General features: G+C 44.6%; 1 protein-coding gene across 2 annotated transcripts in view; it reads left to right on the top strand.

The window, feature by feature from the left end:
• The window catches only part of ASAP2 (ArfGAP with SH3 domain, ankyrin repeat and PH domain 2), a 184,715-nt gene that overhangs the window by 91,215 nt on the left and 77,803 nt on the right, over positions 1 to 15,697 (top strand). For both annotated transcript variants that reach the window (XM_075923514.2, XM_075923513.2), the window contains exons 10-11: positions 9,388 to 9,491; positions 9,599 to 9,668. In XM_075923514.2, coding sequence (XP_075779629.1) covers positions 9,388 to 9,491; positions 9,599 to 9,668 — 174 coding nt within the window. The remainder of the gene's footprint in view (positions 1 to 9,387; positions 9,492 to 9,598; positions 9,669 to 15,697) is intronic.

The following is a 15,697-nucleotide window of genomic DNA, read 5'->3' as shown; positions in this document are numbered from 1 at the left end:
CAGAGCGATTCTGATCATTTGGTGAGCTGGGTGCAAGCAAACAATACGTAAAAAATTACAGAAGAATTTAAGAACCATCATATTGGGGCAGACCAAAAGTCTGTCTAGCCTAGTGTCCAGTTCTGCTGAGAGTGGCTAATGCCAGGTGCTTCAGAGAAAATGAACAGACCCTGTCATCATCGAGTGATCCATCTCCTGTTACCCTTTCCCAGCTTCTGGCAGACAAGAGACTATTACCACCATTCCTGGCCATCCTGACTGACTGCCATTGATGGACCTATCCTCCATTAACATATATAGTTTTTAAAAAAAAAATCTGTTCTGGTCTTGAACTTGACAACATCTTCTGAGAAAGAGTTCCACAGGTTGCCTGTGTGCTGTGTGAAATTTTTTTGTTTTCCTATTAATTTCATTTGATGAACCCTAGTTCTTGTTTTATGTGTTTTTAATATGGCTAAATGCATACATCTAGAAACAAAGTATGTAAGCCATACTTACAGTACGAGAAGAATCTATCCTGGGAAGCAGTGAGTCTGAAAAACAAATTGAGGGTCTTTATGGTTAATTAGCTCAACATTAGCTCCCAGACTTATGCTGTGCACAAAAGAATTAATGCAGTCCTGGGATGCATAAACTGGAATCCTGAATCAGAGTAGAAAGGCTACTTGATCTCTACATTTGATACTGGTCTGACCACTGCTAAAACACTGCTTGAATTTGGTGCACACAATTCAAGAAAGATGTTGATAAATGGGTGAGGCTTCAGAGAAGCGCCATAAGAATAATTAAAAGATTAGAAAACTTGCTTTACAGTCTCAAGAAACTCTGTATATTTAGTATAAAAAAAAAAAAGAGGATGTAAGGGATGACTTGATGACAGACTGTATCTGCAAAGGGAATAAATATTTAATAATGAGCTATTTAATATAGAAGAGACATGTCTAATATTGCTGAGTGGTCTCTAGTAGAAGCTAGAGGAATTCACACGGGAAATAAGGTATACATTTTTAAGTAATCATAGGAATTATTTACCAAGCATCATGGTATATGCTCCGTTGTTGACAATTTTTAAATTTTTTAAAAGTTGTGTTCTCTGAATTATTTTGAGGAATTTCAATGGCCTGTGTAATAGAGGAGGTCAGACTAGATTGTTACGATGGTGCCTTCTGGCCTTGGAATCTATGGATTTATTACTTTATAGTCATTCACTTTTTTGCCAGTTAGGTTTGAAAGTAATTGTAATGTACTATTTTTTTAGTTCAGTAAGATAAAGATCCCTTTCTTGTTCTCCTGGAATCTGGCCTATCTAGGTCAGTTCTAGGTAGAATAATTTTTTACTCTCCATTGGTAATGATAAATATGCCATATATGAGTTCAAAAGTCTCAGAGGGATAGCCGTGTTAGTCTGTAACTTTAAAAAAAAAAAAAAAAGTCCTGTAGCACCTTAGAGTGCATCTACACTGCAGGGTTTACTTTGAAATAAGCTACAGAAATTGAGCTACATCAATTGCATAGCTTATTTCGAAATAGGGAGTGTCTACAAAGCCATTATGTCAAAGTAGAGCAGTCTTCCTCTGACTTCCCTTATTCCTCATACAATGAGGATTACAGGAGTTGGAGTAAGAAGTCCTTCAGCTTGACAGTATTTTAACACAATATCGAGATAACTGCCTGCTGTGTAGATGTGGACTAAGTTATTTTGGAATAGCGCTAGTTATTTCAAAATAGTGTTGTAGCGTAGATGTACTCGTAGTGACTAACAAAAATATATATATAGTATCATGAGCTTTTGTGGGCATAACCCACTTCTTCAAATGGGTTGTGACCATGAAAGCTCATGATACTATATTTTTGTTAGTCTCTAGGGGTATGTCTACACTAGCTTGTTAGTTCGAGCTAGGTAGGCAAATGAGGGCAACCGGAGTTGCAAATGAAGCCCGGGATTTAAATATCCCGGGCTTCATTTGCATGTTCCCGGGCGCCGCTATTTTTAAATCCCCTTTAGTCCAAAGTAACTGCCTGTGGCTAGACGCGGCAGTTAAATGTTAATTCGAACTAACTCCTTAGTTCGAATTAACTGTTACTCCTCATGGAATGTGGAATCATGAAGGGGATCCTCAACATGGATTCACCAAGGGCAAGTCATGCCTCACCAATCTAATTAACTTCTGTGATGAGGTAACTGGCTCTGTGGACATGGGGAAGTCAGTGGATGTGATATACTTTGACTTGAGCAAAACTTTTGATACAGTCTCCCACAATATTCTTTCCAGGAAGTTAAGAAAGTATAGATTGGATAAGTGAGCTGTAAGGTAGATAGAAAGCTAGCTAGATTGTCGGGCCCAGTGGGTAGTGATGAGCACCTCAATGTCTGGTTGGCGGTCAGTTTCAAGTGGACTGCCCCAAGGATTGGTTCTAGGGCTGGTTTTATTCAACATCTTTATTAATGAACTGGATGAGGGGATGGATTGCATCCTCAGCAAGTTTGCAGATGATACTAAGTTAGGGGGAGAGGTACATATGTTGGAGGGTAGAGTGACCTAGACAAATTGAAGGACTGGGCAAAAATAAATCTGATGAGGTTCAACAAGGACAAGTGCAGAGTCCTGCAGTTGGGATGGAAGAATCCCAAGCATTGTTACAAGCTGGGGACCGACTGGCTAAGTAGCAGTTCAGCAGAAAAGAATCTGGGGATTACAGTGATTGAAAAGCTGGATATGAGTTAACAGGGTGCCCTGGTAGCCAAGAAAGCTAATGACATATTTGGGTGCATTAGGAGGAGTATTTCGAGCAGATATAGAGAAATGATTATTTCCCTTTATTCGAGACTGGTGAGGCCACATCTAGAGTATTGTCCAATTCTGGGGCCCCTCTACAGAAAGGATGTGGATGCATTGGAGAGGGTCCAGTGGAGGGCAACCAAAATGATTAGGGCACTGAAGCACATGACTGATGAGGAGAGGCTGAAGGATTTGGGCTTATTCAATTTGCAGAGGAGAAGAGTGAGGGGGGTTTGATAGCAGCCTTCAACTTCCTGAAGGTAGATTCCAGTAATGATGGAGAGAGGCTGTTTTCAGTAGTGACGGATGGCAGAACAAGGAGCGATGGTCTCAAGTTACAGTTCAGGAGGTCTGGATTGGATATTAGGAAAAACTATTTCACTAGGAGGGTGGTGAAGTACTGGAATGGGTTACCTAGGGAGGTGGTGGAATCTCCATCCCTGGAGGTTTTCAAGTCCTGGCTTGACAAACCCTTAGCTGTGATGGTTTAATTGGGATTGGTCCTGCTTTGGGCAAGGGGCTGGATTCGATGACCTCCTGAGGTCTCTTCCAGCCCTATGATTCTGTGTGAGTTGAGAGAGGCTGGCTGTAAGTGCTTCCTGCAGGCAGGGAAGCCTCAAGGAATTCTAAGCAGATGTGTTGTAGAATACAAGGAATTATAGAAGAGAGGGTTTGGACTCTCAACAGCTTCAATGGTAATGATGCTGGGTGACTGTAATAGGGGAACTAGACCCCAATGCCTCCTACAGGAGGCCGGAGGCCTTGCCACACCCCATTCCAGCGAGAAGAGTAGAAAAGAGGTCCTCCAGACAGGATAGAGTGCCTGTCTCTGCTGCAGCCAGTCAGGACCCAGCAGCCCAGTATAAAAGAAGCTGCTGGGCTAGGGCCTGGCAGTTCCTCACATGAGCTTGACCCAGGAAAGTCTGGGAGACCAGCAGTACTACGGACAGTTCTGTGTGAGAGGTGAACTTAAACCTGGATGGGCCTGGGCTTCAGTGGCTGAAGATCGGCCACAGGCCTTATACAAGAAGCGATAGCACTGTGGGCAGGGCTAGTCAGATCCTAGCCTCAGAACCTTGAAGACCAGATAGGGCAACATCCAGGGTAAGTGACCAGGGAGCAAGGAAAATAACAGGCAGCCAGGCAAAGAGCTTACGCAGCACCCCTTTGCCACAGAGGGGCACTCACAAGTGGGTAGACTCTGTTACAGTGACACAGAAAGCATAGAACTTTTGGGAAGGTGTGAGAGAGTGAAGAGCAGAGCTTTGTGTTACAGTCAGAAATGAAGGAAAGAATCTAAGTTGACCGATGTGTTTAATTCGCAAGCAGTTTGCACATATTGACGTAACTCACTGAAACCCCACTGTCAGTCAAAGCTATGTAAGGATCAGTTGCTTCAGATAAGTGACTTTTCCTGTATTTTTTGGTGTATGGAGATGGATTAATTATATAAAGGCAGTTAATCATCTCTTTCATGTTAACACACCATTGGTTTGTGTTTATAAAAATAACATTTTCTCAGGTCTCTTGATATATAGATACAAGTAAAAAATAAAACTGCACTAAAGGTGCATGCATAGCAGGCTAGTTGTAACTTTCATTCTCCACCATTGTAATATATTCAAGTTATTTTCTGTTCGTATTGCGATCAGATGGAAGAGGTGCTAGCTAGACTTCTTAAACTGAAGATGGAATTATCCTAGCCTATCTCTCACACTCCTACAGGACAATTTTTTGCTGTTCTACTTACAAATAAAATGCCTGTGAACTGTTTGCTAAGCTGTTCAGTTTGGCTTAGAAGAAGGTCTTTGTAACACTATAAATTACTTCCTCTTCAGTGTGGTTATAACCAGAGAAATGACTCTCTGTAAATATGTGGTAACAAAATGACTCATTTTATTTCTGCACATATTGACCCTTCAGAGCTGAAGGGGACAAGGTACAATTTCAGAGTCTTGCATGCTTTTAAAAGGTCCTGTTCTTTTTTTGAGATGATGATCAAGTGTGTAAAAAAGACAATATCCTCTTTTTCAATTTGAGTTGTAATCCTCTAGTGAACTCCCCATTTCCTCTCACTGGTGTTATAAATTGTGCTCTTCCGATGAAGCCACTGAGTCTGGTCCAGCAGTGCTATCTGTGATCTTTACCCCTGTGCATTTGAATCTGTAAAGCAGAGCTGAAGGAGTAGATTCTGTTGGGGCTCTGCATATAGAGAAAGCATGCGGAGATTGGTCAGAAAGATGCTTCTTATAATGGTGGCTTGTCATATGGAATCTACACTATGAACTAAACTGAGTTCATGAACTCAGTAGGAACTAAACTAAGTCCATGAACTTAGTTGTCATAGTTCTCTGAACAACCATCAACTGGTAGTAATTTGAGTCACTGGTAACTTGGACCACATTTAAACTTATGACCTAGAAGTAACAAGCTCTGTATATCATCCCCTAGTCCAGGAGTGGGCAAGATACCTCTTGTGAGCTGGATCCGGCCCGTGGACAACCTGCTGGGACCCTCAGGCATGTAGCAGCCACTGATCTAAGTGCAGTGCTACTCTGTGTGCCTCTGTGCTCTGAAGGGAGGGGTACACTTTATGTGATCTGCCTGCCCCCAGCCCAGACCTTGGTTCCCATAGGCTGGGAACAATTGGCCAATAGGAATTGATCCCAGCCAATATCTCATCTCCTATTGGCTGGAAACAACCAGCCAATAGGAACTGAGAGATTTGCCTGAGGTAGGGGGTCAGCACAAGCCTTTCCCCCCTCCCAGAGCTGACACACACAGAGGGAACAGCCTGCAGTTTAAAGTGATCTGAGGCTGCAGCAGGCAGGGATCCCAGCCTGCCTTGGGGGTGCTGCAGGGCTGCTGGCCAGGAGACACTTAAGTAAGTGCCTCCAAGCCAGAGCCTGCCTCCTGCACTCCAGCCCCTCCGGCACCTCTACTCTCTCCCCTAGGTCATCATCCAAATCTTTTGCACCCCTCCTGTCCCAGCTTACAACTCCCTCCCAGACCCTGTACTACTTCCTACACCCCTCTCCCAGTCCAGGATCCTCTCCTGCACCCATACTCCCTCCCTGACCCTACACCCCAATCACCTGATCTCTCCCGATCTCCAACTCCTTTCTTCACCCAAACTCCCTCTCAGACCTCACACTGTCTCCTGCACCCCAGTCTCTTATCCCATAACCCTTCTGCACAATCCTGTACTCCTCATTTTCTCCACAGAAAAGTGTGGCCACTTTCCAAAATCTTGGAATGCCCCCCCAAAAAAATTATTGCCTATCCCTGCCATAATCTAACTTTCATGTTGGTAATGCAATAGTTCTAATGTTTTTAAATAGTGTATTACTACTAATGCATGTGTAGAAAGATACGTCATCTAGAGTGGTTTCTTCTTTAGCTGAGGAAAGCAGTAAGATTGTGTTATTAGGTTCCCAATTGTACAAAAACATAAAACTGGGAGTAAACCGATGAAAGGACAGTACTCTACACAAAAAGAAGCTGCAAAACACTAAATCCTTAAAAATCCTGGTTACCTGTTGATCTTGGAGGTCATCTGAAACTTTGAGATAATCAGGGTAAAGGGTGGTTGGAAAACTAAACTTGCTAGGAGCAGCATTTCTGTACTCAGGACAAGGCAGAGTGTGACAGAGTGGCGCCCCGCCACCCCTGTCCAACTCCCAAAGTTCCTCCTTTTGTCGCTGCCGCACTGGGGTCACTGCGGTTCCGATCTCCCGTACTGGCAGGGGGGGATAGGGGGGTCCGGGCCCTCCCTCACTCCTGGACCCCAGCCCTGGGCCCTAAGGTCAGGATCAATTAACCCTGCCTTGCTGGGGGGGGGGGGGGGGGGGGCTGGTCTGCAACCCACCAGCACGCCGGCTCCTCGCCCTGCCCTGGGCTACTTCCTATCCCCCTTCCTACCCGAGTCGCGGCGCCGCTTTGCTGCCGCGCTCCCGGTCTCCGCTCGCCTGGGGGTGTCCGGGTCCCCCTCCTCCTCTGCCCTCCCGCTCCGCTTTCCTACACCGCTCCTCTCTACTCCGCTTCCTTCCTCCCCCCTCCGCCGGCGACCGCCGGCATTTTGAACCTCCCGCCTCCGGTGCGTCGGCGTGGTGATGTCCCACGCCACACACCCGGGCTCCGCCTCCTCGCCCCCATCCCCACGGCCAACGGAGAATCCCTGGCGCCGACGTTCAGCCAAGTGGCGGCGGCCGAACACACGGCGCACGTCCTCCTCGGGGAGGGAGTCACCCCGAGGACCGCCAGGGCGACCGCGGGTTTAGTGCGGGGCGGGCTCGCCTCCCAAGGGAGGGGCGGACCTGCTCCGTCACACAGAGCAATGGGAGCAAAGGTGCAAGATAAGTAGGAGGAATGAGGAGTCCTGAGCAAGGCTGGGAGTGTAAAGCTGTTCATAGAGCTGGTTAAAGTTAGTGACTTTTTCTTTATTTACAGTACTTGAATATAAAGATGATACATAAATAATAGATTTTTGGCTCCTAAGAGAAGTAGCATGGAATATATTAATATCACCACTCAGAGCACATCATGGGACATTTATTATAAAGCATCTAAAGATAAATATAAGTATGCTGATGGCTTTGGATTATTATTTTTAAATTGCAGAAGAAAACTTGAAAAAAATGACCAGTAAGTCTGTGACTTGACGCATTTGTTCCTGGCCAAGTATCAAAAAAACAGTGCTATACTGATGACCCAATGTCTAAGGTGTGGCTCAGAAAGCTCACAGACACACAGGGACAGACACATACTTGCCATCATTTGACAGCTTGTATGCCTAGATGGCTAGAAACAGTTTTGCATGCCAGTGATTGATGTCCATATGCCCAAACACTAGACTGTGATTACTAATGGGGGGAAAATATTGTGGGGAAAAATTGATTACTGAGGGTTAAAACCCATAACCCCATACCACTTTTATGCTTGGCATTTGGATATGCCAAGACAAATTCTTCTGCATAAAATAGTCTGGCATAAACCCATCTATATAAAAAGAATCCTACTTAAGAAAATAAAACAGTGATCTCCTAAATTCATAATCTTTGGAGTACTCTATTTAATGTATTCACACACATTTAATACATTTGAGACTGGCTATGTCACTTCTTTGGAAAATGAGGGGTTTATTAAATTAACAGGCTTATTTCTTAGCTGTTCAATTTATTCTTTGAACAGGTTTATGCTTAGGTATTCTCAGAGATTCATTTAGGTGAGCTTCTCCATGCTTTAATCCTCTACCACAGCATTTCCCAGACTGTGGGCTGTGGCCCGGTACCGGGCCGCGGAAAAAATATACTGGGCCTCAGCGTGGCTGCCGGGGTGTTCTGGGCTCCAAGCATGCCCGTGCAGCGCTGCGTCCCCGAGCCCTGGCCCGGGCTGGATGGAGGATGCAGCTGGGAGTTCCTGCTTCCCAGCTGGCCCGTGCAGCGCCGCGTCCCCTGGCCCGGGCTGGACGGAGGTTGCAGCTGGGAGTTCCTGCTTCCCAGCTGGCCCGTGCAGCGCCGCGTCCCCTGGCCCGGGCTGGACGGAGGTTGCAGCTGGGAGTTCCAACAGATAACTGTGCTATTTGTGCTCTACACACAGGAATTTTTGCGTTAGGTTGGTAAGCCCGTTATTTAATTATGATTTCAATTAAAAAGAACCTAAGTGGTGATGGGAAAGCCAAATAAAAAAAGAAGCAAAAAGGCATCCGCAGAGGGCTTTCTGAGGAGTTGGGAATGTACACATTGAAAGTCTGAAATTGTGCTACATAATAGGGATGTGAACGATTAATCAGCTATCGAATAAGCAAATGCTTATCCGATAGTTGACAGACTAGTCGACTAGTCACTTCCCCCTGCCCCCTTGCTGCCTTTATCAGAAAGAGGCAGCAAGTGTGTGTTTGGAGGGGGGGGGGGGGCGGGGAGGAGTGCTTCAAAATGGCAGCAGTGCGTGGAGCCTGGAGCCAGACCCAGGGCTCCACGCAGCACTGCTGCTTTGAAAAGCTGCATGCAGCCCAGAGCCAACTGGGAGCCCAGGCTGCATGTGGTGTTGTCTAAGTGACAACACTGCATGGAGCCGGCTGACCCCGGGCTTCACGTGGCGCTGCCCCTTAGAAATGCCATGTGCAGCCTGACACCAGGATCCCCGCAGCGTTTCCAAGTGGCAGCACCGTCTGGAGCTAGGGATCAGCTGGGGACTCCATGCAGTGCTGTCGCTTTGAGACGCCCGTGCTCTCTGGAGCGCTTTTACCTTTGAAGTGCCATTATTGACTAATCAATACAAATTGCATTGACTATTCAATTAGCAAAATAATTGAAATTTTACATGCCTACTACGTATGCTGTTCCCTTACTAGTCTGGTGGGAAATCCATTGAAAAGTTAATGCAGACCAAGCCTGAGACCACGGCTGCATTGTTTTTTCAGAGGAATCCCTTCTGCATTGTGGTAGTAGTGGGTACCAATACTAATTGCTTTTTAAATTTCCTTCATTCCATCTGGGAGGAGAAATGAACTCTCTTATGATATTCTCTAATTTAGGCAAAAATATTTATTTTTATTGGAGTGCCAAACTTTAATGCTTTCCTTCTCCCCCACCCGCACCCCTCTCAGGAGTCTCAAATCCGTCAGAGTGCAGCTTACAGTTTACATCAGCCTCAGGGAAACAAAGAACATGGCACTGAAAGAAATGGTAGCCTGTATAAGAAAAGTGACGGGTATGTACAATTAGACATTTACTAGAAAAAACTGCAGTACTGAGAGCCCATGTAATTTTAATACTAATTATATATAAACTTCAGTCATTTTGTCTTTTTTAAACCAGAATCAGAAAAGTGTGGCAGAAAAGGAAATGCTCCGTTAAAAATGGTTTCCTTACAATTTCCCATGGTACAGTAAGTATTTGTTTATCGTATTTTATGCATGTACGTGGTTACTGTTACAAAACAAACTATGTTGTTGTGTGGTTTTGGTTTGGAATGAGCTAGATTCTTCATGAAGCATCTTGAGTTAGATGGCCATCTTTTATGGCAGCCTTGCAAAATTGGCATGAGAATTTAACAACCCAACCAAAAAAATCTTATCATTTGTCCTTTATTATGCTGATTTGCTGATAATGAAACAACTTTCATTTTACTTTCCTGTTTTTTGTTCTTGGATTTTGCTTTTTTTTAAAGTGCTCAATCTGAGTAAATGGGCAAGTAGAATTTTGCAAGTCCACTGTAAATATACCATAAAAAGATATTTTGGGGCTCACTTTTAAGATCATCCAGTATACCTTTTACAATCAGTATTGTTGTATGTAAAGGATAAAAGCTTCTGAGGTTTGACGTATCTTTGTTTAAAATTTGATGTGATGTTCTAAATTTCTAGCTATTCCTAAGAATGAATCATCTTCCAGGAAATTTACCTGTCAAATATTTTTTTATTAAATATGCAAGTTGTAAGTATTTTTCATTAAAAATAATAATATTCTATACTAGTTACAAACTCCTGGATGACAGGAGAGGTCTCGGAAAACTGGAGAAGGGGTAACATAGTGCCCATCTTTAAAAAGGGGAAAAAGGAGTATCTGGGAACAATATCAATCAACCTGACTTCAATACCTAGAAAGCTACTAGACCAATGTATAAAACATTGAATTTGTGAATACCTGGTGGATTAAAGAATCATCGAATCATAGAACACTAGAACTGGAAGGGACCTCGAGAGGTCATCGAGTCTAGTCACCTGCCCCCAAGGCTGGACCGAGCACCATCTAAATAATCCCTGATAGATGTCTTGCTACCCTGCTCTTAAAAATCTCCAATGATGGAGATTCCATAAACTCCTTAGGCAATTTATTCTAGTTTTTTACCACCCTGAAAGTTAGAAAGTTTATCTTAATATCCAACCTAAACCTCTCTTGCTGCAATTTAAGCCCTTTGCTTCTTGTCCTATCATCAGAGGCCAAGGAGAACAATTTTTCTCCCTCCTCCTTGTATCAAGTAGGTACTTGAATTATCAAGTAGGTACTCCTCCTTGTAGGTACTTGAAAACGGTTATCTTCCAAACTAAACAAACACAATTCTTTCAGTCTTCTTTCATAGGTCATGTTTTCTAGACGTTTAATTATTTTTGTTGCTCTTCTCTGGACCCTCAAAGGCTAATCAATAGCAACCTGCATGATTTACCAAGAACAAATCATGCCAAATCATCTTGATTTCCTCTGTTGACTGAGTAACTGAGTTAATGGATAGTGGAAATGTGGCAGGCATTATGTACTTGGATTTCAGTGATACTTTTGACACAGGCCCACATGACTAGAGGCTTATCAAATTCACATACATTTTGGTAAATTTTACAGTCATAGGATTTTTAAAAATAATAAATGTCATTATTTCATCTATTTAAATCTGAAATTTCATGGTGTTGTGATTGTAAGGACCCTGACACCAATTGGAGGGTGTGTGTGTGTGTGTGTGTGTGTGTGTGTGTGTGTGTGTGTGTGTGTGTGTGTGTGTGTGTGTGTGTGTGTGTGTGTGTGTGTGTGTGTGTGTGTGTTCTGCTTTCAGAGCTGAAGAGCTGCAGTTGCTGGTGGGGATCCCAGCTTTGAAGGCTTTCATGGTCTGTGATGCATTTTTCATGGCCGTCTATTTGGTAGGGCCCCTACACATGACATTGTGATCAGTAAGCTGGAGAAGTGTGAGCATGACAGAACTATACATAATTGATTAAACAATCACAAACAAAGAGTAGCTGTTCATGGAATCACACGGAATAGGAGGATGTTCTCAAGTGGAGGTCCACAGGGATCTTTTCTGGGTCCGGTGTTTGACATATTTATTAATGACTTGTATGTAGGAATAGAAAGCATACTGATGAAGTTTGCAGATGACACAAAGTTAGGGGGTGTTACCAGTTCTTTGTAGGACAGAGTTAAAAATCAGAGGGATGTCAGTAAATTGGAGAACTGGTTTATAAATAACAAAATTAAACAAATGAATGATGCTACAAATTAAGGAAGAAAAATCAAAACAAATACAGAGTGAGTGATGTTAAGGAGGGTGCTCATACAGGTGATTTCCCCCAGGCACCACACCCCTCTAGGGATAGCCCTTGTTGCATTAACAGAGGCATGGCATGCAAGTCACTGAAGGTGATACTACCACTCTGTTGGGCACTGATTAGGTTCTCAGCCAGAGTACTGTGTCCAGTTTTAGCCACCAATGTATAGAAAGGATGTAATGAAACTTGAAAGGACCCGGCAGTGAGTGACAAAGATGAAGAAAGGGATGAAGTGCATATCATATGAGCAAAGGCTGAAATAAATGTATATATTTAGTTTGGAAAATAGGAGATTGAGGGGGTATATGGTAGCAAGACTTAAGATAGTTGAAAGGCTAGAATAAACTGGAGATAGAGAAAAGTTGTTGTCTTATGCCACAGAGGGTAGACTAAGAGGCAATAGGTTCAAACTAAAGTAGAGCAGCTTTAGATTAAATCTCAGGAAAAACTTCTTATCGGTAAGAACAGTAGGACAATGAACAAGACAGCTTCTGGAGATTATGAAAGCTTCTTCACTGTAGAGGTTTTCAAAAAGAGGCAAGACATCCATCTGTCTTTGATGGTTTGGACACAACAAAATTTTGCATTTTGGAAGGGGGTTAGACTAGATGATCCTTGTAGTTCTTTCTAACCCTATGAATTTATCATTCAGGGATCTCCATTCTTTAGTCATGTGGCCTTCCATGGATTTAAATAGGGAGTGCTTTCTAGGATTTCTCAGTTTCTAAAGCAACCATGTTCAGGCCCTAGCTAATGCAGTGATATGACTCTACAGGCAGTCCCCGGGTTACGTACAAGATAGGGACTGTAGGTTTGTTCTTAAGTTGAATTTGTATGTAAGTCGGAACTGGTACATATTGTAGGGGAAACTCTAGACAAACATTTCTCCAGAGCTCAGTTCTCTTCTCCCACACCTCACTTCCCTCGGTCCTTTATTCTCAAGCTGAGGTGTCTGCTGAGAAAAGCTGCTCCACGTCTCCCTGGTCTGCTGTGGTGGGCGCTAGCTTCGCATCTCCCTGGTTTGCTGGGGGGAAGCAGCTCGTGCGGGGTTGCCTCACCCCGTTTGTAAGTAGGGATCCGATGTAAGTCGGATCCATGTAACCCGGGGACTGCCTGTATTTACTTAATACGTTATTGCCGGTCAGGTGTTCTCTGACAATGATGGAGGGTCATTTACATGTAAGTAAATATGTATGTGTATGTATATATGTGCATGTGCATGTATACATATGTACAAACTTTAATTGTGCTAAATGTACTAGATTATTAGCAATCTTGAGGTCTCAAGAAATTAGCCTTCATACCCACAGGGTGTAAGATAGTGGTTTATGAATATAGCACATCTCTCTTGAAGTGTATCAGCAATTGGAGATTGTCTGACACTTCCTGAGTATATTGTAACATGCAGAGATGAAAAACACCACAAACAGATTGAGCTATGTAAATAGCAATTCATAAGTCGTTCTTGGATCAAAAAGTTATTGAATGAAACCTTTCTGTTTTCAAGAAAGATGAACTTGATTCGTCCAAAATCCTAAACAGAAAGTTGCCATACTTTTGGAAAACGAAAAAAAAAAAAAAAAAAAAAAAAAAAAGAAGTTGCATTAGTAATGAATGCTTTCTTTTATTCTTGGAAATTCTTAATATAATCTTACCTTCTAACAACACAATTAATAGCCAAAGTGATAGTGGGTTCATGTTCCCCATGGCTCACTCAGGTTTAGTAGTTGGTCTCTTTTTTTCTGCTTGAGATGGCAGTAAGTCATCCCAGCAGACTTCCAGATTTACCAGTTATACCTTTAGAACCTAGGAATCCCTTCAGGTCCTAACAGCATATATTTTAAAGTAGGAGGGAAGATTTAATGGTTTGGCAAACCGGAAGCCATGTTTCGGCATGTTGCAGGACAATCAACATCAGCATCGGCACTGCCGTGGTCTGCCTCAGGGTACTCCTCCGATTCTGACACGGAGTCTTCATGGTCTTCATGGGACTCTCGATCCTGTTCACGGCACCGCTCCTGCTCCCGGAACTGGTCCCAGCACTGTACTTTCCCACATTGGTACCAACAACAGTGGGCTCAGCTGATCCCTGTACCGATGGTCCAGCAGATGTGGCCGCTCTAGCCACCCGGGCAGTGGCCTTTTTGGACCCCTTGGACCTACTATCAGGGCCAGGGTGTGAACCTTCCTAGACCGACTTCTGTCACATCAGGTCCACAAGTCCCTCCATCGGCGACGTCTTTGATTCAGTCCCCCACTTGGTCCCACTCGCTACCTCCGGGCTAGTCATCACCAGGCCCAGGGGAGAGTGTGGCTCTCGTGAGCCAACCTCTCCTTGCTCCCTCCGTGGTCACTTCGGGCGATCCAGGTCATACAGACGCCCTTGTGAGTGATATGGCAAAGGAGTCACCGTCCTCCTCCCCAGACAAAGCTCTAGCCGACTCTGCACCCTCCTCATCCTCCATGGTTGCCAGGGCCCACAAAGACTTCCTCTGCCAGCTAGCCCAAAGTCTGGGAGTCCAGGCAGACAAGGTCTCTGAGGACTCGGACCCAACCGTGAACATCTTGCATGCAGACACTCCCTCCAGAGTGGCATTGCCGATCAACAAGACGGTAGCCAAGATTTTGGCAGCCCTGTGGCAAGCCCCGGTGTCCATCCCACCCACCGATAAACGTGCAGAATGGAGGTATTTTGTCCCTCAGGAGAGTAACAAACATCTCTTCTCCCACCCTCCCCCGGGTTCTTCAGTAGTTCAGGCGATCAATCAGAGGGAGAGGCAGGGACAACCTGCGGCCACCCCTAAGAACAGGGAGTCTAAAAAGACCAACTTACTGAGCAGAAAGGTCTACGCATCCAGAGCATCCAATACCAAATTGCCAACCAACAAATTCTTTTGTCCAGATACACCTACAATACCTAAGCATCAATGGACAAGTTTACAGACTTGCTCCCCAGAGACTCCCGTGAGGCGTATAAGGCCCTTCAGGAAGAGGGGAAAGAAATTTCCTGAATGGGATTACAATCAGCACTCAATGCGGCTTCACGAGTCATGGCCACCGGAGTGGTTCTGTGTCACAGTTCATGGCTCCAGGGTTCTGGAGTGCTGCTGGAAGTCCAAAACATCTTACAGGACCTCCCTTTCGAAGGCACGTCACTCTTCTCTGAGCAAACTGATCAGTGGCTGCATGGCCTGAAGGACACGAGAGACACATTAAAGTCCTTGGGCCTACACACACCTGCCACCCAGAGGCGGTCATATACCTACAGGAACGTTCCTAGACTGCCTCCACAGGGCAGGGGTAATAATGGCAGGAACAATAGGCGCCGCCCTTGCCCAGCCCTGGATTCTAACCAGGGGCCCCCCAATAAGCCCCTTGGGTCCCTAAAGAGTTTTGACTGGACCCCCGAGGGCTCCTTACCAGTCTCCCCGTTACCCTTCCGGGACTGTTTTATCCCATTTCCTCTAGGCCTGGCGCTCTGTTACATTGGACTGATGGGTTCTAGAGATAGTGGAAACGGGTAATCCCTTTCCACTCGCCCCCTCCTTCCCAACCCTCTACCCTGTCCCTTTTCAGGGACCCCTCTCATGAGCCTCTGTTACAGAAGAAAGCTTGCCACCTTCTCAACTTGGGGGCGGTATAACAAGTTTCCCTTGAATTTCAAAACAGGGGTTTTTATTCCTGCTACTTTCTGGTCCCAAAAGCAAAAGGGGGCCTTCTACCAATCCTGGACCTCAGAGCTCTAAACCTCTTTATCGTCAAGACAAAATTCAAAATGGTGACTCTGGCGTCCATCATTCCTTTCCTAGCCCCTGGAGACTGGTACGCCGTCCTCAACTTAAAAGACACTTATTTTCATGTTTCAATTGCCCCCTTC

Source organism: Pelodiscus sinensis, chromosome 3 (assembly GCF_052426305.1).
Source record: "Pelodiscus sinensis isolate ZL-2025 chromosome 3, ASM5242630v1, whole genome shotgun sequence".
Classification (NCBI taxonomy): Eukaryota; Metazoa; Chordata; order Testudines; family Trionychidae; genus Pelodiscus; species Pelodiscus sinensis.
The sequence above is the reverse complement of the archived record's forward strand: the minus strand, read 5'-3'. Positions and strand labels throughout refer to the sequence as shown.